At 43.0% G+C, this 24,777-nt stretch overlaps 1 protein-coding gene across 4 annotated transcripts in view; it reads right to left on the bottom strand.

Annotated features, from left to right (window-relative positions):
* Nucleotides 1-837: 837 nt before the first annotated feature.
* The window catches only part of Usp43 (ubiquitin specific peptidase 43), a 45,510-nt gene continuing 21,570 nt past the window's right edge, over nt 838-24,777 (bottom strand). The window contains exons 6-15 of one of the 4 annotated variants that reach the window (XM_090351570.1): nt 22,964-23,099; nt 20,825-20,960; nt 19,121-19,232; nt 16,730-16,833; nt 15,351-15,428; nt 14,610-14,736; nt 14,149-14,497; nt 10,390-10,548; nt 8,798-8,973; nt 838-2,560 (exon numbers count right to left, since the gene is read on the bottom strand). In XM_090351570.1, coding sequence (XP_090207696.1) covers nt 1,499-2,560; nt 8,798-8,973; nt 10,390-10,548; nt 14,149-14,497; nt 14,610-14,736; nt 15,351-15,428; nt 16,730-16,833; nt 19,121-19,232; nt 20,825-20,960; nt 22,964-23,099 — 2,439 coding nt within the window. In that variant the 3' untranslated portion in view covers nt 838-1,498. Of the gene's footprint in view, nt 2,572-8,797; nt 8,974-10,389; nt 10,549-14,148; nt 14,498-14,609; nt 14,737-15,350; nt 15,429-16,729; nt 16,834-19,120; nt 19,233-20,824; nt 20,961-22,963; nt 23,100-24,777 lie in introns of all 4 variants that reach the window. The other 3 variants (XM_090351569.1, XM_090351568.1, XM_090351571.1) reach the window with 3 other exon arrangements.

Below are 24,777 nucleotides of genomic sequence, written 5' to 3'. Positions count from 1 at the left end.
TCATTCTCTAAGTCCCTCGATGATGTGGGCCCTTGCAACTTCTGGTATCTGTGACTGGAAAAGCACCCACATTCCTCTACCAGGCCTCCTAAATTTACTCCCAAGTACCAGATGCCTGGATGCCCACGGGTCCTGGGCTGTGCCCACAGGCCTATTGCCTCCAATCTGGACAGAAAGCTGACTCAGCACTTTCCAGGCTGTGTTTTACAAACTGCACAAGCAGTATTTTTGTGGGGGAAGGCAGTCTCAGGAAAGAGGATACAAAGAAAATGTGGCCATCATTAGAGACCTGGCATGGCACATGTACCCACCTATCCATCCATCCTTCCACCCTGTCCTTTGCCTCATCTATCAATTTATCCATCTACCTGTTAGTTCTAGGGTTTGAATTCAGGGCCTTGCATTTGTTAGGTAGGTGCTCTACCACTCCAGCTAGGCCTCCAATGCTTTTGTCTTAGTTTCCCCAAAACTGGGCTAAGTGTGTGGTAATAACCTGTAATCCCAGTATTTAGGGGACTGAAGCAGGAGAATGGAGAGTTCAAGGCCAGCCATGGTTAAACCCCATGCCTAAGATCTGGCCTAGCATTTTCTTAGTAAGAAATGACATACAAAGCAATGTAAGAAACACATCATATGAGACAGACTCACACTCCCAAGTCCTCACAGGTCTAAGACCTTTAGAGATAACACTCCTTGTGATGTCTACTTCATTAGAAAACAGCAATCATTTCAATGAACAGCATTTTGAAATTTCAGGAAGAACTCAAGTGACCGCAATGCACACTTTACTCAAGAAAGAAGTAAGGCCATTTTGAATAATTCAGACATTTACCAGGCTTCACTGACATAACTTTATTAAAATTGTACATAGTTGTCATACTTTCATTTTTTAAATTAAAAAGTCTTCCTTCTGGTATCAAAATAGTTATCTTTTTAAAATAAAAAGACAAACTTTAAAACAATTATTTTGTTATATATTAAATACTCTCCTAAAATATCAGCACTTTCCCTTTCACCTCTCCTAGACACTCACCTTATTGTTATCATCATTTCTTTCTTTTCTCTTTTTCTTGGCATCTTTGTGCCTATGCCAGAAAAGCATTTAATGGAAAAAAAATTGTAAGTCCACTATTAAAACTTTCTTAAAGAGAAAAAAAAGGAAAAACCAGTGATAATACTTGACATGACAGTGGATATTCTTTTTAATACTCAGGTTCTGGAATTTAGGTAAATTATCAGTTCTTGAAATGGTTATCTTGGCCCGGTATCACTCCCTAGTGGCCAGGATGTATCAAAGCACCCAACAATACAGTAGGTTATTTGGACACTGAGCTGTTTGGACATTAGGTGATCTAAGTCCAGCTAAGGAGTGTTTCTTTTACTTTTAGGGCTCACAAGACAATTGGCTCCCAGAAAAGCCACTCTGAACCCAGGCTTCCCACATCTGCTGAGTTCCCAGTTCCCAAATGGCAGTTTCACATAATCCCCAAATGTTCCATCAGAAACTGGACTCAGGTAAGGTTTTCTTCCGACCTAAGGAAAGAGTGTGGTATTTTACCCTTTGTAAGGTATCATAAGAAGTCTGTTCTCCTGGAACAGTCCGCTGGGGAGCACCGGTAGCACTGGCTCTGGGGGGCCTGCCCACTTTGCGAGGGAGGTGGAGAGAGCTGGGTGCAGATCGGACATCCCTCTCCAAGTGGCTACCAGAGCCCCTGATCAGGCTCTCTCGTATCCTGAGAGCAGGGGATGAGCCTCGAGCCTGTCCATCCATGGCAGGGCTCAGCCTGCCACTTGCCAGAGATACTGGGGGTATTGGTGGCAAGCTGTCCGCCTTATCAGCCTTCCTCTGCTCTTTCTTCCAAAACATGGACCTCAGAAGAGTGAGTGTGCCCTGCGGGAGCCTGTCTTTCTCACAGGCCCTTTCCTCCACAGCAGCCTTCATCTTGGGCAAGGTCCCTGGGCCACTGTCCTTAATATTTCTAGACAAAGCCACAGAGGGAGAGGGTGGGCTGCTCTGGCTTTCCACTGGGCCACTTCCCTTCCAGCTAGCGCTTTTCTGCCCCTCTGCACGGGCTGGCTTCTCATTCCCCACTGACGGCATCACACTGAGAGGCAGGTCAAACTTTTTGGGAAGCCTGATCTCCTGGCTTACATTTTCCTTCAGTGTCCTGGCTGTGTTCAGACCATCTAAGGATCCAGGGGCTGGGTGGTGGTTGGGGTGCCTTGAGGGACAGGGCAACCCCGCTGATCCTCTCCTGTTGGCTTGGCCATTGTCATCACCCTTAGCAGACAGGGTCACATCTGAGCCTGGCAATGTTGAATTCTCGTTCCCACCAGCAGCGCTCATCAGCAGAGGCACAATGGACTGGCTGGTGGAGCGTGGTCTCCGTCTGGACTCCAGATACTCTACCAACTCTGCAGAGGCACCAGTTCGTTTCTCCCTGGGCCCAAAGGACCAGCGTAGGGGCATGGTCTTGAAGGGCCCATGCTTGACTCGGGAAGGGGCCGGTGCCTTCATACTGATGCTGCGGCCATGGAGTCCCCGAACCAAAGGTCTGGACTCCAGCCCACCTGAAAGAGACCATGAGCACTCAAATCATTCTCAAAGATAAGAGAGCCAAGGGCAGTGCCCTCCACGGAGCAGTGACACATGGGGGACACCAGTGTCTTCACCCTACTGCTCCGGAGAAGAATGCACTTATACAGAGAAGGCCAGAGTCAAAGAAGGGAGAGCTATCCTTTGATACTTGCTGGGGGACTGGTTCCAGGAGCCTCTCAGATACCACACTGCAGATGCTCCATCCCCTGCTGTTAAACAGCTGCACAGCTGCACAAAACCCAGACACACCCTTCCACAGGCTTTCAGTTATCTTGCCTGCTTAGTACAATGTAAATTATATAGCATTTAATGTGAGTGCTTGTCCTACTGTATCACACAGGGAATCACAAGAAACAGAATAGTCTGTATGTGTTTGGTACAGATGTATTTATTTACTTCTTATAACTAAGATTTGAATTCAGGTCCTCAAATTAAGTCAACTTGCCAGCTTACAGCTGTCACTGTATCACTTGTGCCATGCATGGGTGCTGCCATTTTGTTGGTTCTTTTGGAGGTATCACAGACCTTCTGCCCAGGCTGTCACAGGAGTCCAAATGGACTGTGACACAGAGAAATTCTGAGAAGGAGAAAGCATCGCTACTCTCCAAAAGACCTCTGTCAATAGCACAGACCACAGGAAGTGCAGGAAAGGGGAGACCCGAGCTACTCAGGTGTACAGGAGCGAGCTCAGGGAGAGAAAGAGCCCAGAGAACTCTACTAGACAAAACCATCTGTCCACTACTTTCTTGTCATATCCCAAGAGAGGATCATAGGAGGAGGGAGATGCTCGAGACTAACCCCAGGAAGAGTCTGGAAGCAGCTCAGAGGTTCGCAAGGATTTGACCTTTCACATTTTACACAGATAACTTCAGATACTTTTCTCTTCTTTAGAATGCTTCTTTAGATTTACCAAGAATAGACACAATTTTACCCAAAATACTTGGTTGTCACAGTTTGCCTTGACCTTCCTTCTAGCTCCGTCATTAAATTCTCCTGCCTCAGGAAAGGCACAAGCTGTTCTGGAGTCAGAGATACCTGTGAAGTTTTCTCTTCCCACAGCCCCAAGAAGGGCAGAAAGGGCAGCTTTGTATTCAGAGGACAAAGCCCTTTTCATCATGGGAGAGACTTGAAGGGGCTAGAGAGGACTTGGCTACTGCCCTACATAGCTGGGTTTTGTTGTTGTTTGTTTTCCAGTACTGAGGTTTGAACTCAAAACCTTATAGGTGTTCTACCACTTCAGCCAAGTCTCCAGCCCTTTTGGCCTTATGTTTTGTTTTTTTTTTTTCAAATAAGATCTTGCATATTTTTTCCAAGCCAACCTAAATGGCAATTCCATTTATGACTCCTGCAGGGCTGGAATGATAGGCATGTATCTCTCCATCCACTGTGTTGTTAACTTTTTGCAGTTGGAGTGTTGACTCAAACTGCCATCTTCCTAACCACTGCCTCACAGGTAGCTTGGTCTCAGGCTAAGTCCAACAGCAGTACCCACCACAATGCACAGGAAGCAGGAACCCAGAGAACTGGGTTCTCTTCTTTCTCCAGCCTGTAAGGAAAAGCATCCTCTCTTCACTTTCTTCCATTCTATTTACTGCCCTGTATTAAGAAGATCTACGAGGGAGAGATCAGACAGACTGGAGAAGAAAGGATGGAAGGGAATGAGGAAGCATACATACCAGGTTCTAAACATCCCACATCTTATGTAAGATGGATGCAAGTCCTGGAATCTCTCTCCTGAAAGACAAACTTGCCGGGATTCTGGGAGCAAGATATCTCTGGCTTTCACTATTAAAGACAATTATAGAACCTCTCTGTCTCTACATTAGTTTTCATTTGTTTTTGTTTCTTGTGCTTTTTGTTGCTTTTATTGCTTTTGCCAGTCCTGGAGTTTACTCTGGACCTGCCCACCGTCCCTAAGCTTCCTTTTACTCACGGGTGGCATGCTACCACTTACGCCTCAGTGCCGCTTCTGCTTTTTTCTGTTTATGTGGTACTGAGGAATGAACCCAGGACTTCATGCATGCCAGGCAAGCACTCAACCACTAAGCCCCATTCCCAGCCCCTGTTGTTTTGGGATTTTGGGGTGATGGTCCTTGGGCTTCAACTCAGGGCCTAGGTATTGTCCCTGGGCTTTTTTGCTCAAGGCTGATGCTATACTTGAGCTACAGCTCTATTTCTGGCTTTTCTGGTCATAATAAGAGTCTCATGGGTTTCCCTGCCCAAGCTGGCTTGGAACCATGATTATCTAAACTCAGCTTCCTAAGTAGCTAGGATTTCAGGAATGAGCCCCTAGCTGTATGTTGTGAGGTTGTTTGTTTGTTTTGGGTTTCTTTATTTTTGCAGTTTCCTCTGAGCCTGGTAATCATTTCTTTATGGAAGTCAGAGTACCATCCAGGCCTAACCAGATACCAGGACATCTTCTCCTTTACCCCCACTGCCAAAGGTAAGTCAAAGTCAAGTAGATGAACTGAAATCTGCCCGCCTCCCAGTCTGCACCAGCACCATGAGAATGGGCAAGAGAAATTCTGTCACACTACCAACTTAGGAGCCAAAGTCACTGTCCTTTCCACAATCGTAGAAACATAACCCCTTCAGAGAGGGTAAAGCAGACCCCTATGGGCAGAAAAACATTTAAAGGAGTCCTGCAGTCAGTCAGTAAGAAAAATAGGAAGAATGAAAGCCAACCCCTAAAGAAACAGCTGATGAAGAAAACAAATGCCAGTGTAACCAATTAACTTGACTCTCCAGCAGACACATGCACAAAACACTGGAGACTGAAAACTGGGACCTCTGGGATTTAAAAAGGTCAATAAATGACTCCAGCTGTGGTGCCTTAATCCCTCCTACTTGGGAGTTGGAAATCAGGAGAATCACAGAGGACAGGACAGGCAAAAACTTAGTGAGACTTCATCACAACCAACAAGTCAGGCATAGTGCTTTACTTCTATGAAGGATACCATAGGTAGGAAATCTGAGGCCACCCTAGGCAAAACCTTGAGACTCTACCTTAAATATAACTACAGCCAATAAAAGCTCAGGGCATTTTTTCCAATGGTAGAGAACCTGTTCAGCAAGCACAAGGTCCTGAGTTCAAACCCCAGCATGCCAAATAAAAAATAAAGTTCAATAAAGAGTAATGTAAGCAGGGTGAATTTGATTAAAGTACATTATATACATTGCATATATACATATATATATATGCTATAATTAAATCCCCTTGTACAACCAATTTATGCAGAAGTACCGGTGTCTCACATCCAAGAGAGACACCTGTCTCAGGAGTCTGAGATCTCAGCCAACCTGAGAATACAAGTCCATAAGACTCTTATCTTCAATGGCCCAAAAAGCCAAAAATGGAATAGCTAAGCACCAGCCTGAGCAAAAAGCAAAGCAAGGGCATGAGGCCCTGCCCAGTACCAGCACAAAAATAAATAAATGAATAAAGGCTTTTTTAAGATCACTGTTGAGACTCACATTAAGTGTCTAGAAAAGTAAAATGAAAGAAAATCTCTCAAGTCAAAGCAAAATGACAAAGAATAACCATAAGAGAGAAGAAAGAAGATTGATGAAACGGAGCCAGCAGACCCAACAGACAGTCACAGGAGGAGAGGCAACAACAATTAGCCAAAATGAAAGACTTTCTCCAGAGAAAGTCCAGAGTCCATAGAAGGAAAGGTATCCCCAGGGTCTGATGCACAAAACCATCCCAGGCAGAGCTGATAGAACTTCTAGACTTCAGAGTCAAAGAGAGAATCTTAAACCCTTCCAGCTAGAAAGAATAAGTGGCACTCATGTAAAGCAGCTCAGCCTGGGCTTCTCGCCTGCCACCCCAGGCCAGAGAGACCATGGGAAAACAGCTACAGACACTTGAAAGCTAAAGGCTGTGATTTAAGGATTGTGGGGCCAAGTCACTCCACATCCAGGTGACTCTGCAGAGATTCAATGAAGGCAGCAGAGTCCTCAGACAGTAGGAAGAGGCATAAAGAGCAGAAAGCCAGGTGTACCATGGGCTCCACAATCTGGGAGCTGATCATGCAGTTCAAGGTCACTTCAAGTCAAATTGGAGTATGCAGGCAGGAATTCTAACAGCAGTCTGCATCACAGACTTCTAGACTGGCTCAGCAAAATCTGAGTTGAGGGCAATCCGTGAAAGAATGCAAAATCATAAAATGCAAAATATTTTGAAGTGCTCTTTTGGGGAAAGGGGAGAGAAGGAGGGACTATATTTCTCACACTTAGTTGGGGGAAAGAAGGCAATGTTAAAATAGAACACCTCAGTTGAAACCCCTTTGTACAACTACTTAAAATAATTTTTTTTTTAAAAAAGTAGAACACCTCCCAGGGTATTAGCTTCTTACAGCAGTATACCAGCAGGAAATGTGGTGGATGATAAATGCTGAAAAAGGAAAGGAGCAAAGAAGTCGTAGAAGCTGGTAGCTCACACCTATAATCCTATCTGTTCTGGAAACCTGAGGTTCAAAGCCAGCCCAGGAAAATAAGAAGTCCATGAGATTCCATTTCCAATTAAAAAGTAGAGCGAAGATAGGACTCAAGTAGTTGAGCATCAGCCTAAAAAAAGTCCCTGTGCCTTGAGTTCAAACCCTAATACTTAACACACACACACACACACACACACACACGCACATTTAAAGAGGGGAATTAACTCGCCTACTTTAGTATCCTTCAAATAGATAACACATTATTTTTAGGTCAATAGATCATTTATAAAATTAACTTGAACACACAAAAATGGAGTAACTATTAAAAAGCACACCCTTACAGTTACACCCTACCAAATTAGAAAGGGTAGCCAAACAGCCTCACATACTTAAAACTCATAGATAACATTCAGATCAGAAGAAGAAATGAAAACTGAAAGGACATACTATCAGGTGAGAGCTGAAAAAGAAAAAAAATCTCTGTTCCGATTCGGAATGACTGAGGAAATCTGTCAACACAAGTACCTATCCTGACAAGCTAGAGTGCCCTCATCCCAGGACATGGTCCTCGAAAAAAATATCTCTAGCAATTTTTTTACATGGTCAAGTTTCCTTAATAGCGGCCAAAGTAAGGTGTTCTTGTATCTGCCCCAATTCTATAAGGTACAATCATCTCAAAACACAAAATTCATCCATTTCCTTACTTCAGTGTCCCACAGAACTTGCTAGGATTTGTGTTGGGTGTCTGGAGACAAAGGTGACATAAAGTTTAAGTTAACAAGTTACTGATGAGTCATATTTTATAACCTAGCAATTCTATGCTAAGTATCCCCAACAGAAGTGCAGACATATGCACACCAAAAGATGTGAACAAAAATATTATAGCAGTGCAGGCTGCATATCCCTTATACAAAATGCTAGGGACTAGCAGCGTGTAGGGTTTTCTATGTGTTTCAGATTTTGGAATATTTGCATATACATAATGAGCTATCTTAAGGACAGGATCCAAGTTTAAACACAAAATTATTCTGCTTCATATATACCTTATGCACATAGCCTGAAGATAATTTTACTTAAAAAAATAGTATGTTTGGACCTAAGGACAAAGTTTCATGGTGAGGATATTTTTCACTTGTGGTACCATGGTGATGTTCAAGGCATTTCAGATTTTGGAGCTTTATGGATTTAGGATTTCCAGATTAGAGGTGCTCTGGCAATAACTCCAAATCATGCTACAATTAGATTTTTTTAAAGACTTTTTTTAAATTTTACAATGGAGGAATATTTTTTGTAGTAGCAGGAAGTACTAGGTTTTGAACTCAGGGCCTAAAACTTCTAAGCAAATGATTTATTGCTAAAAGGCATGCTTCTAGCCCTATTTTCACTGTGTTTTAGCTTTCTGTTGTTGTTGTACCTCCTCTCACATACTTGAAATCAGTTCTAGATTATCACAATAGCTAATAGAGTGGAAATGTAAATGTGATGTAAATAGTCGTTATACTATATCGACTTGGGAATAATGATAACAATAAAAAAAGGGTCTACATGTTCAGCACGTAAATATTTTTCATCTGCAGCTGGCTGGCTTTACCCATGGAAGCAAGATAAGAGAAGGGAAATGGGTGAGAGCAGGTCGCAGGACAGCCCTCTCAAAACGATAGACGCCAGCTAGACTCAAGCCTAGCAAGTACCAACATTTTCAGAAAGAAGATGAATAATAATAGCTATAGACCATGAAATGAAAATCAGCAAACTGTACCAACATACCCTTGTCCTGGTTGCAGAGACTGTTAGTGAAGACAGGAGAGTCAGGCACCCTGGCCAGGGAAGGGCAGGGGGCAGAGCTCCAGGACAGCAGGCTTCCCCCTGTGCTGTTCCCATTGTTGCTGCCAAGCCTCATGAGCCAGTGGTCAGACAAGGAGGAGCTGGTGGAGCCTGCATAAGAAGCACAGAGAGGGAGAGGCTAGACCCAACCCATCCCTGCAGGGCTGTAGTGGGGGCATATTACAGCTGGATCCCCAGACTCATCCCTGTCCCTCCATCCAGGACCATACTGAAGGAACAATGGCAAATGGCCACCTGAGTGATGATCAGCATGCAAATTCAAAGAGACACTGGGGTGCCAAATCTTTCATACTCGTTAATGAATACAAAAATGTCTTCTGTGAAATTGCTTGCCACCAACTCTGGCTTCCTAATGAGGTTTTCCTATTAGTATGTTTTTTCAGAGCCAACGGATTTTATCACTCACAGCAGTAGCCAGAATCAGATTAATAGCACTGGGTCCCCAGTTTGCACATATCAACATGAAATTATAGGTGCATGCCCTCAGTTAGTGCTTTATCACTGCACACCTACACTGATCTGGAGATAGACGTTATCTTTATTAGGCTGGACAATAAGAAAACCAGCACTTCTCTCGCACTCTGTCTTACTGTTCTTCCAATGTCTACTTTCTAAAATTAGAAGGCAAACTTAAATTAGGTTTGATTTAGCCATGCTGAGAACTCTTGGTTTCATCTGGCCTTTTTTTTTTTTTTTTTAACAAATAACTAGGAGAGAATCTGTTTTTGTTGTGTTTTGTTTTGCCAATATTAGGGCTTAAACTCAAAGTCTGGGCACGATCCTTTAGCTTTTTCTGCTCAAGGCTAGCTCTCTAACACTTGAGAAACAGCTCCACTTTTGTTTGTTTTGGAGGTTGACTGAAGATAAGAATCTCATTGGCTTTTCTGCCTGGGCTGGCTTCAAACCATGATCCAAAGATCTCAGGCTCTTGAATAGCTAGAATTACAGGCATGAGCCACCAGTGCCCAGCTGGTCTTTTTTTCTTTCTTTCTTTCTTTTTTTTAATATTCTTTCATCCCAAAGACAAAGATAGCTAGTTTGTGGGTCACATAAAAGGGTTAGTTTGGGCACTGTTTTAATCATCTAGATTTCCAAACAAGTTTGAAGCTAATAAACAAATGACTGGAATGCTTTTTAGTAACAACATTTTCTAGAAAGGTCCTATGGCTTTTACAACAGCCCCTTCCTTTGGGAATAGCAGTCACAAGGGTGTATATGGCATACTTTTGTTAAATCTGGTCCTATATGAGACTGGAAATAGGGAACCCCCCCCAAATATCATTTGCCACAGATACACAAAATGGTTTTTCTCCCCTTTCTTGGTTTGCAATATTATCTATGATGGAACAGTTTCTAGTCTAAAGAGGCAGCATCCGGGACTCGTTCTTTTCCATCCCTGTCTACCTCCCTGATCCTGAATGTTCAACTAATCATCGTGCTGAATTTCAACATGATTTCTACCCCCTCTCCTCCCTCATCCCATCCCCTCAAAGCAATAAGGCCCACCTCTCATGGAGCTGCTAGCAGACCAGGGTGGGATGCTGTTCCGCTTCTGATAAAACAAGATGTATGCCCCTCTGGTGTTGACTTCATCTTCTCCAAGTGGTTCCACTGTGCTGTCATCGTAGCTGTACCACTGGCCATCCAGAGAGTTCCGACAATAGGCTGCAAAGGGCCAAATCCCAAGTTTCAGGGATTCCAGCTCCAAAAGCAGAGCTGACTGAAAAATGGGCAGACTTCTTCAAGCAGAATAAGGAAAAAAAAAAAAGTCCATCTGGGGCCAATGCAATGATTCATATGCTATACTCACAATTCTGACAGCTACAGTGGGTTGGTTTAAGTTGAATCTTCATACTGTAGTCTATTCAGCAACATAAAATCTCCCGTAAAAGGGAGCCACACATTACACATCCGGACAATATCACCTTTCAACCCATTTCTTTTTAGATGTTTTAAAACGTACAGCTCTGCCCAGACATACAATGAAAGATTAACCAGGCCGAGCACCAGAGACTCACATCTGTAATCCTACTCAGGAGGCTGAGATTTGAGGATCATTGTTTGAAGCCAATACCAGTTGGAAAGTCCATGAAACTCTTATCACCAATTAATCACCAAAAACCTGGGTGTAGACCCATGGCTCAAATGTTAGATTGCCAGCCTTGAGTAAAAAACCTAAGGGGCAGTACCTAGGTTGATTCAAGCATACACACACACACACAAAGAGAGGGAAGGGAAGGGAAGGGAAGGGAAGGGAAGGGAAGGGAAGGGAAGAGAAAGTAGGATTTGGGGCATACCTCTTTCCTTTCTAAGAACTGGACTCAAACATCAAAGGAAAGATAATGAATATGATTTGGAAGACTCAAAACAACTATGACAAAGTAAGGGCCCCATGCTTAGCCAGCACCACCAAAACCCTCTGATTTGAAAGTTAGCAAACTAGTCTCATAATGTCAGATAAGCAAATAATTGAGGCTTTCCAAATCACACTGGGCCACTCATACACTCTGCCACATGTCCTTTCTGATCTTTTTTTTTTTCTTATCAACTTTAAAGATATAAAAACTATTTTAAACATCCATAATACCCAGGCCCTGGACTGGACCACAGTGCGCTGACCCTTGCACAAATCTGAGCCAGGCACCATGAGTCCATCTTTGCTCTTCTTCCTTCCTACCACACCTCATCCAAAGGGAGTCTTACTGATTCGCCTTCCAAAACATGTCTCTGAAATACTTTGCCAATACCCAGATACCATGTCTCTCACTTACAGCCCAGAAACATCCCCCAGGCTGGAAGGCCAGCTCCCATTCTTGATCCCTCCTGAGAGAGGGGTCATTCTTCCCCAGAGTGAGCATTTCCATCTGTATACTAGAGTTATGCTTTTGCTCCTCTACTTAAAATTTTCAAATGGCTTCTGGGATGCTGTGAAATGCTCCCTAAACTTGGAATCTCCAAAGCAATGGTTTCTTTCTCTGTGCTAATGAGCTGCATAATGGCTGGCAGCCCCTGCATAAGCTTAAGACTGGGGGCCAATGAGCAGAAAGACCAAGGTAAAATTCACAAGCCAGAACTTTCAGCCAATGGGGAGGAAGGGGAGGGCAAAGTCCAGAAATGGACTCAAACCCAAACAGTATGATGACAGATGCCATCTTAAGGAAGGAACTAGGTGAATTTCTCAGTGAGTGGTGATTGGGTAAAGGTGGTACCTTCTAGGGGAAAAAGATCAGACCCTCCCATGCAAAAAACACTGAGTTTGAGCTCCTATATTGCCAAAACACATGTGCACACACATGAGCACACACAACACACATAAACCAAGCTATCCCAATTCTGAAATGTGACCCTACTAATTAACATGGACATGTAAGTAGTGACACGAGTAAAAAATTGGGGATAATATTTGTAACAGCAAAAGAATGAACCGGCCCAATGTCCACCTGCAGGGCACTGACTTAATAAACTGAGATAGTTACCCAGTGTGTTTATAGATGAAGATGGATAAGCTTTTTATACATCTATAAAGCTTTCAAGATAGATTTTAGGGAAAAGAAAGAAAAAATGCCAAGTGTATCACAAAAAGGCAGTACCGTTATTGGAAATACATGAAATAAGTAATAGAATGCATAGAAAAGTGCACTCTTGATTGCTTGGTATTTATGAAAAGAAAGGATGGAGGAACAGATGAGAATTACAAGTGGCTGAGTGCTGGCAGGGTGGCCAGTGGGGTCACCCTTGAATATGGGGTGCAGATGAGAGTTATTCTTGGACATGGGGTCCCTATCCATCTTTTTTTAGGCTGTTTGAGGGATTCAGCGCATATTCAACATATCTAAGATGAAACAGAAGGCATTTGAGATTTCTAAAAACAGCCATTGTGGAAATGTAACAACGACCATGCTTCCAGTAAGTAGAAAGAAATAAACCCCCAGTGTCTAAAAGACAATGAGAGAGAAAGCAACAGCTCAGATTGGGAGAGACCAGCAAGTGGAGGCAGTGGTGGCACCCCAGAAGCCAAGCTGGGGGAGTTCAATTCCAAGTGTTCACTTGCAGTTTGGGGTGGGGGTAGGTATAGAAGGGAGCCATTCACCAGGATGTACCCCCATAGAGGCTCAGAACTAAAGGTAGCAGCTACCACAAAAGTCAAAAACCAAACCAGAGTACTCTGACAAAGATCTAAGAGAAGGAAGGAGCATTTAACTGCCTCCGTGAGAACCTGCACTGACATGATGACAAAATGAAATTGAGCCAATTTCCTAGAGAAGAGACAAGAAAATTCAAATGAAGGCAGAAAAGGTAACAGAAGTTAGAGACAATCAGGAAGTTTCCTAGTGTTGCTGCTACTTAGAACAACAGAAAGGTATTATTGTAGCGTCCAGAAAGGAAGAGAGGAAAAAAAAAAAATCCAAGTCCTCATTGGTATTAAATCAAGATATGAACAAGGCTGCATTCTGACCTTAAAATAAAGAGAAGTCCCTGAGCTGTTCTTAGTGAGAGTCTATCTTCTTATCTTTTCCAGGTTCCCTGGTCCCAAATTCAAGCCCTAGTACCAGCAATAAATAAATAAATAAATAAATAAATAAAATAAATGGGGGAAAAAAGGGGGCTGGGAGTTTGGCCTAGTAGTAGAGTGCTTGCCTAGTATGTATGAAACCCTGGGTTCGATTCCTCAGTATCATATACACAGAAAAAGCCAGAATTGGTGCTGAGGCTCAAGTGGTAGAGCGATAGCCTTGAGAAAGCTCACAGACTGTGCCCAGGCCCTGAGTTCAAGCCCCAAGACTGGCAAGAAGAAAAAAAGAGAGGAAGAGAAAGGGGGAAGGTGAGGAGGGGGGAAGGAAGGAAGGAAGGAAGGAAGGAAGGAAGGAAGGAAGGAAGGAAGGAAAGAAGGAAGGACAAAACAAAAAAAAGTACTCCGCAGGGGAAAAAAAATAGATACCAAATCTAACAAAATTCTGTGTATCAAATCACAGATAAGAATATTACTCTGTTGGTTCCAAAATTTAGCCTTTGACATCTGATACACCTGAAAATGTGGTCAGTATTTGACTTTCTATTCTAACCACTAACTCCCATTAGCTCCTCAGTGGGGCCCAGGGGTGGAGTCGATGTCCCCTGTGTACACGCCCTAGGGAGCAGTCAGCCAGCAGAGAGCCAACAGAGCTCAACACCCTGAGATGAGGGGAGGGAAGGACCAGAGGCTCAGGCCACCACAGAGCCAGATGGCCTGGGTGACCCCATGCAGAGAGGCAAGGCAAGGCTCACCTGTGTAATGCCCACCTTGCAGACTGCCGTGGTGGTTGCAGACAGCATACAAGTCGTACAGGAAGTCCAGCGGGTAGGCAGTGGGCAACTGGGTTGGCTGCTGCCAGGAGGGCCACGGGCCAGGCACAGGCTTGGTGTTAGTGTTCCTCTGTGCCACGTGTGGTGCCATGTCCAGTCCAGACAATGGAAACTTCACCAACGTGGACAGCTTGTTCCTTTTCTCCCCGACCTGACAGAACCTTTTCAGGTGGATGATGAGAATGTCGGGCAGGGTCCACAAACTCAGCTTCACCATGCCTTGCTGGAGGACTTTGCAGTGTGGACACTTCCACGCGTCATCCTGGGCCAGCTGTAAAGGAAGCCACCAGGACCATGAGGGGTGAGGGGCTCCCCACAGCCTTCCATCAACTCACTGTGAGGCAGCCCCCCTCCCCACCAGGGAGGGGACCCCAGGCCGGGACCTGCTCCTCCTTGGTGTAGGACTGAAAACATTCGTTCAGGGTGCAGTTAGGCTGCTGGTGCACGGCCTGCTGCTGCCACACACTGTCCGCATCCTGGACCCGCTCCTCCTGGAGGCTTCCGAATAGCCTGGACAGACAAAGGCACCGTGGCAGTCAGGGATTTCCCTGCCCAGGGGGGTCTCCTCTGTCTCTCCTCACAGCAAGCCCAGTGGAGGGCACTGAACAGTGCAAGCTGCACCTTCCCCGTAAGAACAAGCATGGCTCCTGGAACTCTCCTATACCCAGACTCACTTTCTTTTTCTTTCTCTCTCTTCTTTTTTTCTTTCCTTCCTCCCTTCTTTCCTTCCTTCTCCCTCCCTCCCACCCTTCCTTTCCTTCCTAAATTTTCTTTCTAAACAAATACTGGGGCTTAACTCAGGGTAATAGCCTGTCGTTTGGGGGTTCAAGACTGGCACTCTACTACCTGAACCACAGCTCCACTCTTAGCTTTTTGCTGGTTATTTGGAAATATGTGTCTCATGAATTTCCCTACCCGGGATGGCTTCAAACCACAGTCCTCAGATCTGAGCCTCCTTAGTACCTAGGATTGCAGGCTCGAGACATGGGCACCAGCTATGCTCACTCTGTTACGGGGATCAAGGAATTTGTACACACTGCCTTCCGGTCATTCCAGAGAAACTGAGTCCAGAGAAGGTTTGTGGGCCCAGATTAGTCAGCAGAGGGCAGATTTCATGAACTCACCGCTCCTTGATCGAATTATCCCACTCCACAGCCAGCTTGATGTGGGGGGGACCACCCGGCCTCCTGACGTGCAAAGCCCTAAGTAGAAAAATAAGGGAACCCATCAGAAAACACCAAGCTTCCTTTCTACAGCTTTGCAGGTCTTAGCAGTCTGCTTCCTATCTGTGACTGAGGTTACAAAGTGAAATAGCCAGACCTAAGTGGAAAGTAAGACTTAACATCAAGCCTACCCATAATTTTTCTTCTTGCCCTTAGTAAGAGGTGGCAGCTCTGAGGTTTTTTGGTGACTTCAAGGACACAGATAAACTGCCCAATATAGCCTGGCTACTTTATCAGTGTCTCTACTGTCATCTGTAGAAATATGTGGGTGCCACACTAATATCCAATTCTGATGAAGCCCAAGGAGAGCCACTACTCCACTACCATTACAGTACAGCCACCCCACAGCTCAAAACACCTTCTCCTTCCCCATCCTCCAATACATAGACATCTCTATATGAGTTGACCTATGGCTCCTCTTAACTTCCAGAGCTCAGTACTTTTCAGGAAAGACTGGTCAGCCTTAAACAAAAGGGATGGGGCAAGAAGGAACAGGAGGGCTGGAGATTTCACCCTAAATCAATAAGGGCAGATCGAAATGGTGGCCAAATTCACGCCTAGAACTCTTCAGAGTTTTCAGTAAGATAAAAGGAAAAGTCCATGAGACTTGTACAAGAGAGGAAGAGAGATGGAAGGGAGAGAAAAAGAGAGGGCAGAAGGGGAGAAAGAGAGAGAGAGGGAGAGAGAGAGGGAGAGGGAGAGGGAGAAGGAGAGAGGGAGAGAGGGAGAGAAGAGAAGGGAGAGGAGAGGAGAGGAGAGGAGAGGAGAGGAGAGGAGAGGAGAAGAGAAGAGAAGAGAAGAGAAGAGAAGAGAAGAGAAGAGAAGAGAAGAGAAGAGAAGAGAAGAGAAGAGAAAAGAGATTGAGCACCAGGGCTCAGGTATAGCTGGAGACCCTATTGGTTGCAGGCAAACTGTCTCATCTCTCTGTAGACCACGAAGAACTAAGCCTTGAGCAGATTGCTAGTCCCTCTTTCCTCCTCCCTCCCTCCCAAAGAAAGTACATTTGCTGTGTGGTGGGAATGAGAGACATTCGTAATTACTCCAGGCTGTCCTCTCTCTGCCCTGAACACCTTCAAAGCAGCTCAGCCCTGAAGATGCTGGAAGTTTGATTCTCAGGAGACACACTAGGGACGCTGCCTCGAGGACTCTCAAATTCCCCATTTCCAGCGCAAAGGAAGCCTGCAAGGTGGGAACTGTCAGCGTTCTGTTTGGATAGAGGAGGTGTGGTGAGTTCAATCCGGGGAGTCTACAACAAACGTACATGCCTACTCTTCCCTTACCGGTCAACTGCCCAGTGGCAGAGGGGGCGGCCATCCTGTGGGGATAAGTAGCTGCAAGCCAGGGAGAGTCCCACAACGCGGACAGAGAACAGAGGCCCCAGGTTCTGCCAAGACAAAGCAGGCATCGTGCAGTCCCCATGTGATCTAAATTAAACTCTTCAAGTGGCACATGAACCAAGCAAAAAGTAAATCACTTTTTCCAGAACTGTATTTTGAACATTCCTTGAACAATTTTTTAATCAAGATATATAAAGTCTTCACTTCTTTTTTAAGATTCATAGTCCTAGGTATGTGCACTCATGTGCGTGCATATGTGTCTAGCTATTCAGGAAGCTGAGATCTGAGGACTGAGGTTCAAAGCCAGCCTCCACAGGAAAGTCCATGAGACTCTTATCTCCAATCAACTACCAAAAAAGCCAGAAAAGAAGGGGTTACTTATGTTGTAGAGCACTAGCCCTTCAGGGGGGAAAAATAACAAGAACAAAACAACCTAGCCCTGGATATCATCCCTGGTACCATGAATAATAATAATTATTATAATAATAATAGATCAACAACTACTACTTATGTGTTAGTAATTCACCAATTAATTAGTATCTTCAGCCTGAATTTTTAGGTTTGATGATACTCAGGGGTAGAGTACTTGTTCAATGGAAGGTCCTGGATTTGATCCCCAATACTGCAAAAAAAAGAAATTCTGACAAATTCTGTGGGCAGAATAAGCCAATTCATCAGTCAGGTTCCTTGGAACTTTTCTGTACTAATGTGAGGGTCAAGGAGCTGATGCATCCGCCAGGAGTATAGTCACATGGTGACATGTTTTCAAGAAAGAACCAATCAAGGGCTTTGACTCCAGGCTGACTTTAGGAGCATGTACTTCTTAAAAATACTCTTGGAGTGAGAACACTTTTTCCTGTCACCTCTATTTGACCCATGGTGTTTGCATGGCAAGATCATTCATCCACAAAGTTCCAACATCTACATGAAGACAGCCAATCCTGCTGGTGTTAGACACACACACACACACACACACACACACACACACACACACACACAGGTTTACACTGGAACCACAAAAAACATTCCTGCAATGTTAAATCTTTTCTTCATCGTTCATGCAAATTAATTCCCTCTAGCAAATCAAGTTCTTTGGCAAGAAACATTTTTTTTCCTCTTCTCTATTCTTGGCTACGCAGATTCATTTTAAATACATTCAGTGTAGATTCCCAATGCTTAATTTCTTCAACTCCATGTTGAAAAACTTGAATATATTCTTTCTAAATGATTACCAGATGGAGCCAATACTTAATACAGAATTTTAAAAAAAAACATGCATTAACTAGGTGAGCTAACCAAAGAGCCTTTGACCAACAGATTTATTGAAAAAGCATCATGACCAAGCTGTATTTGAATTCTGCTAGCCCTAATCGAATGTTTGACTAGTTCCTAAAATTGAAATGAGAAGCTCTATAGAAGCAAAAGTGCATATATGTGACAGGGAAAGGACAAGGACAGTTAAGATGAATGCTCACACAATAGTCGCTTCATCCCCTTTCAACCACCAGTAGCCCACAGCTTGGAGGATGATAAATGCTATTACTACATTTCCTGACCTACTTATAGACAAGTTGGTTTCTAATTTGGGGCCTGGGTCAGATCTGTTCTGTATTCCAATGAACAAAATCCTTTAGAGGTAAAGTTGGTACAAATGCAAGCAAAGATCTTTAACAAAGTGGTATTTGGTGTCAATCTTAAATCAAATGTATGGATTTTTCTGGGCAGCAAATAAATGTCATGTTATGAGGAATTAGCACCGGAAAGAGTCTGACATATCTCCCCAAGAAAAGGTTCTCATTAAAGAGGATAGCGAGAAAGAAACAAGATTCTGGTGCTACTAACCTGTCCCTAAAACTTTCAACACATTCCTTGCCAGGCACCCATAAAAAGACTTTCTGATATTGTAGAAGCTCAAAAATGATGTCTTTGAAGGTGTTAAGGGGCCAGGAGTTTGGCCTAGTGATAGAGTGCTTGCCTAGCAGGCATGAAGACCCAGGTTCAATTCCTTGGTTCGATTCCTTGGTACCACATACATAGAAAAAGCTGGAAGTGGTGCTGTGGCTCAAGTGGTAGAGTACTAGGCCCTGAAAAAGTCCAAGGACAGTGCTCAGGCCCTGAGTTCAAGCCCTGGGACTGGCCAAAAAAAAAAAAAAAAAGATTAAAAGTCACTGGCCACAAAATAGTTACCTCTGTGCACATAAATCAAATTGGCTTGCTAAAATAACATGACCATTTCCCTCATTAAGGGAAAATTGTTTCTCTCCCTGGATTCATCCATCCTCTTCCCAACACCCACACCTGCACACACACACTCATGCACATACATATGCATACCTGTGCAGAAGACTCATTCTTCATGAGACAGCGGACTTTACCGAGGATACACTGTTGTAGCTGAGCCCAGGAAATGGTTCTGTCTTCTCTTATTAAGAATGGTGGGCCAAATCTGAAAATTAAAAAAAAAATCACAATATTTCAAAAAAACCTCATTCTGTCTTACTAAAAGAATCCTTCTTTCTTTTTTTCCTTTTTCCCTCTCCTCAGTATTTTCTGATTGTTCTTTCCAGTTGATTATCCCAGATCAATTTTAAAGAAATATATTAATCTAAGCTTACTTTATTGGAATTCTTTCTCAGTGGTGCTAGGGATTGGCCTTAGGGCCTTGCATCTGCTGAGCACACTGAATCAGAAGGCTGCAACTCCAACACAGAATTCTGTCCTTACGTGTGTGTGTGTGTGTGTGTGTGTGTGTGTGTGTGTGTGTGTGTGTGTGTGTAGTGGGGAGGCATATATAAGGGCCTGAATTTGGAAGCCTCAGGCTCTCACTATTTTTTTTTCTGCTCATGTTTGGTACTCTGAGCCATGCCTCCAGTTCTAGCTTTTTGCTAGTTAATTGGAGATAAGAGTCTCTCCAATTTGTCTGCCTGGGCTGACAAACTAAGAGCCTCAGATCTCAGTCTCCAGAGCAGCTAGGATTTTAAGCATGAGCCATTGGCACCTGGCAGAATTCTATCTTTTTAAATACTTCATTTTTAAGTGTTATATTCAGCTGACTAACAATACTTATATGTCATTTATGAGATGTAATGGTTTAATACATTGTGGAATTATCAAATCAGGCTAATTAGCGTTCTACTATTTCAAACATTTTATTCATAAACATCTTATTCAAGCTTGTCTTCCAAGTTCAAGGGACTTCCTTCCATCCTAGCTACCACAGTGTGTATGTGTGTGGCGGGGGTGAGTGGGGGGAGGGTTCGATTCCAGTAAAAACTGTATGTGGACTACATAAAAAAGTTTGCAGTTTTTTTGAAAATTTGAAATGTAACTTGTCTACATCTTTTCATTAATTCTTATCATTTTCTAGTTTATGGAATTCATTTGTTTGCTTGTTTGGGGTATTGCAGTTCGGCTTCATGCTGTAAGTAATCTATCTATCTATCTAGCCATGCCTCCAACTCATAGTTTATCAGAGATCTGGGGCATAATGTTGCACTATAGAGAATAAAAATGTTATCTAAAATAATCTATTTTATCTAAAAAGCTAAAAACAAATTTTCCTCCTCCTCCTCCTCTTCCTCCTTTTTCCTTTTCTTTTTCTTAAACAAATCTCACTATATAGCCCTTGTTGGCCATACTCTCATGATCCTTCTGCCTCCACTTCTGAGTAGCCTGAATTACGGGCATGTGCCACCATTTCTACTTTTTCTTCCTACAGTCAGTTTCTTTGCCCTGGGATGACTGCACTGCTAGCCTATCTTTATTATATGAAACAATAACAGTGAAGACAATAATAATTGTTCCTACAATTAATGGGAAAGCTCTGATGCTTAATTAAAGAAGATGGGAGAACCATCTGCTGAAAGCAATTAGTTCTGAGCCTCTTCATCAAAAAGTACCTTTATTCTCCTTCCCCAGTTTATTAGCCTTGGGAATAGATATTTAATTTCATCAAGTTAGAATTACTCTAGACAGAATTCCAAGTACAGTTCTACCCATCCCAGACATCACATGGAAACAAGGTGAAGATAAACATACCTGCTGGCCTGCTGGCCTGACCCTACCAGGTTACAGAAGAGGATTAGCACCTTGTTCTCACTCTGATGAGACAGAGAGAATCGCTGACCCTCACGGGCCACCAGGCGTGGGGACACTGAAACACCAAAGGGATGAGCTAGAGAAGAGAGAATGACATTTGTGGGGTTTTTTTCCCCCAGTCCTGGAGCTTGAACTCAGGGCCTGGACACTGTCCTTGGGCTTTCTCAAGGCTAGAGCTCTACCACTTGAGCCACAGCACCACTTCTGGCTTTTTCTAAGTATGTGGTACCATGGAATTGAACCCAGGTCTTCGTGCATGCTAGGCAAGCACTCTACCACTAGGCCAAACTCCCTGCCCACATTCATGTTCTTAAAGGAGCTCCTGTGCTGGGCCAGAGCCGTGGCTATACCTGCCCTCTCCCTCCCTCTCTCTCTGATTGTCTTTCACCTCTAGGAGGAGAGGACACCCAAGAGATGAGAAGGGTTTCTGGCACTTGTGCCATCTGACACACAAGGATCCCACGCTTGGGAGTGAAATTGCTATTTCAGCCCACCATTTTAAAAGAAGAAACTGAAGTGAATTAGCAGTTTCCAAATCAACCTGAAAAAGACTCTACAATTATTGTGGTTGCTTTTATGACTTGATTCAAGAGCCTTCTGAGCACTTAATGTCTTATAGAGCCAATACAAGAAAGAATACAGAGAAGAGAGCTGTTTCCACTTCCAATCAACTCTGAAATTCTGCCCTTCAGTTCAAATGTGTCACTGGCAATCAATTTGAAACAAGGACTTGTTCCACCGGGTTGTAAAAGAGTGAAGGTCAGTCAAATCTGAAATGTGTTTCAGATTCCAGCCAGAGTCTCAGTAGCCTCCAGAACATCACAAAATCCAGTTCCCACAGCCAGACACCTAGGCTGGCTTAAAAAATGGGGCCTAAATGTATAGTGTGAAATGAAAGACTATTAGAAACCGACATGAGAGATCGGTCAGTTTACAAAGTGATAAACATTAACCTCCTCATTTTTCAAAGTATTCACCAAAGAGAAAGACTTACAAATTTGTTCCTTATGGCCTTATTCTTTTATAATCTGCATTGGAATTGACCCAAAGGGCCATTAACAAACGATAAAGATGGTAAGTTATGACATACAAGAAAATAATGTGTAGTATAATTTTAAAAAGAATACAATTTTCCATACATACAACATGGATGAAATCTCCAAATAATGATGAGTGGGTGAGTGGGGGTGGGAGAAATGTATATTTCCTGAATCCAGGAAAGGAAGACACGTTTATGGTGAAAACACATGATAAGTAAAAGGCAATAACTGGCAATTAACTCATAAAGCTAAATGGCCAGGGATTACAAAGAGGGGAACACAGTAACCTTGAAAGTTTTATGTGAATATGCAGTATAATGACTATTGTAGTTCCATACGTTTACACATGTTAAGACATACTTTATTCTTTAAGTTTATAGAGTTCATATCAATTTTATCTCAATAAGCCACCAGAAAAACAAAAATAAAATTGAACATGTTAGCCAGCAAGGTTGATGCTGGTGGCTCACGCCTGTAACCCTAGCTACTCAGAAGCTGACATCTGAGGTTTGAGGTTCTAAGCCAGCTGGGCAGACAAATTTGAGAGACTCTTATCTTCAATTAACCAACAAAAAGCTAGAAGTGGAGATGTGGCTCAAGTGGTATAGCACCAGCCTGGAGTGAAAAAGCTAAGGGACTGACAGTACCCAGATAGACAAACAGAGATCATGAACTATAGAATTCCTAAAGAAAAAATTACCCCCAAACCTGCCCTGGATAATTGTCAAATGATAATTCTAGACCATCAACAGCACCTGTTACCTATGCAAATTCTCAGGCCCCATCTGAGTTTACTGAATCAGTACCTCTGGCAGCTGGGAAATCTGCTTTAACAAGTCTTTTAGGTAATTCTAGTAATCACAAAGGTTTGAGAGCACTAGTAATCACTGAATAATTCTCACCTTACCTGTACACCAAATAACAAGGAAAAGAAGCCTAACTATTCCAAATACAAAAAACTAAATGCTTTTTGCCTTCTTGCCTTGAGAACCCTATATCTCCTAATATTTAAGTAGAATTATGCACATGACGATGGTACCTGAGAGTGTCCCCGAGCCAGGAGATGGAGGGGCTTGGAAAGCATATACATTATCTCCCTCTGCAATGGTATTCAGGTCTTCTTCATCAAAGAAAGACCGCTGGAATCCACTGGGATACAGTTCAACCAAAATCACCTAGAATAAGAAAGATCATTTTCCCTCAAAGATCATTTTCCCTCTTGAATTATCTAAGGGAGCCTAATAGATAAGACACCAAAACGTAAGTGGGGCCTTAAAATTCTTTTTTATCCTTTCTTTAGGATTAAGTAGATATGTGTTTTAAGTAATAAAGTATATTACCTATAACAAGATTAACCACAGATATCTAAACTGCAATAATAACAACAAAAAAATGGGCATCTAAAGTTTTATAGCCAACTAAACTATCGTGGAAGAAATTATTAGAATAAAGCCCTCCTCTAATAAATGGAAAATATTTACCATATTTCTTCATTGAGAAAACTTCTAAAATAGTGTTGCTTAACCTTTTCCATATTATGTCATACATAAAAAATGTTGATGAAATAAGGAAAATAGAAAGATACTGTCATAGCACAAGAAAAAAGGGGTCTGCCATGGCTACCTCAGACCCAACTCAGTATCTGTGTAGACATAGCTCATATAACCTATTCTAAGCACATAGACTAGGAAGTTCTATAAAAGACAGTTCAAGATTTTAAAAAATAATACTAATAAACCAGGTATAATGGCATGTACCTATCATATTATTACTCAAGAGGCAGAGTTCAAGAGCAAAACCCTATATAAATTAAATTGAATTAATTAGATCATAAATCAATGGATCAGAAAGAAAATTCAGGTTGAAAGAAGAAATAATCCAAGGGAATGGTAAACATTGATCCATATACATATTTGTTGACTATGAAAAACCAATAGACTCCTACCACTTCTATACAACCAGAACAGAATACAGAACTACAACACAGAATGACAATGCTTACTACTCACATCAATATGAAATCAAAAAGGCCACACAGGAGATGGGCGCTGGTGTTCACCCCACAATTCTAGCTACTCAGGAATCTGAAGACTCAGGCAGAAAAGTTCTCAAGGTTCATTTCCAAAATAACCAGCAAAAACAAAGAAACTGGACCAGATGAGTTTGCTCAAGTGGTGAAGTGTCAGGGATGGAGGGAGGGAGTGAAGCCAACTGTAATCACAAGGCCCTGAGTTCAATCCCCCACTATTTGAGATCTTCATAAACACCCTCAAGCCATGAAAGATCTGAACAGTTGCCCAGGTGGCAGTTAGAAAGGAACCCACTGATATGATAGAAAGACCTGGTAACCATGGCAGTTCAGATGTATACATACATAAAGCTCAACAAACCACCATCTTTAGACATGTTTTCTTTGTTGTATGTGCATTATACCTCTACAACTATATTAAAAATATGTCTTATGTGCAATGATCCTATCACATGGTCTGGTTAGTACATGGTCCCAGGTCAGAGAGCTAGACAATAACCAGGTCACGATGAGAACTCCATTCAGAACCTGTCTAGTCTATGGGTTACCACCATGATATCCTCTTCCCCACCATGTCCTCGGGGACCCTGCAGCCTCAAGGACTCCATCCTTCACCAAAGCCAAAACAAAGCTGGGTGCTAGGGCTCACACCCGAATTCCTCACTCCTCATTCAAGCACAGAATAGCATCTCCCCACCCCCACCAACAGCTCTGCCATCAAGCCACTGCATTCAAACCCTGCCTCTGCCACTTCCTAGCTGTGACCTTGGGCAAATTACATAATTCCCCCAGGACTTTTTTTTCCTTATCATTCGCAAAATGAA

Source organism: Megascapheus bottae, chromosome 17 (genome assembly GCF_031878675.1).
Source record: "Megascapheus bottae isolate mThoBot1 chromosome 17, mThoBot2.hap1, whole genome shotgun sequence".
NCBI lineage: Eukaryota > Metazoa > Chordata > Mammalia > Rodentia > Geomyidae > Megascapheus > Megascapheus bottae.
Note: the sequence above shows the minus strand (reverse complement) of the source record. Positions and strands in the feature narration are given on the sequence as shown.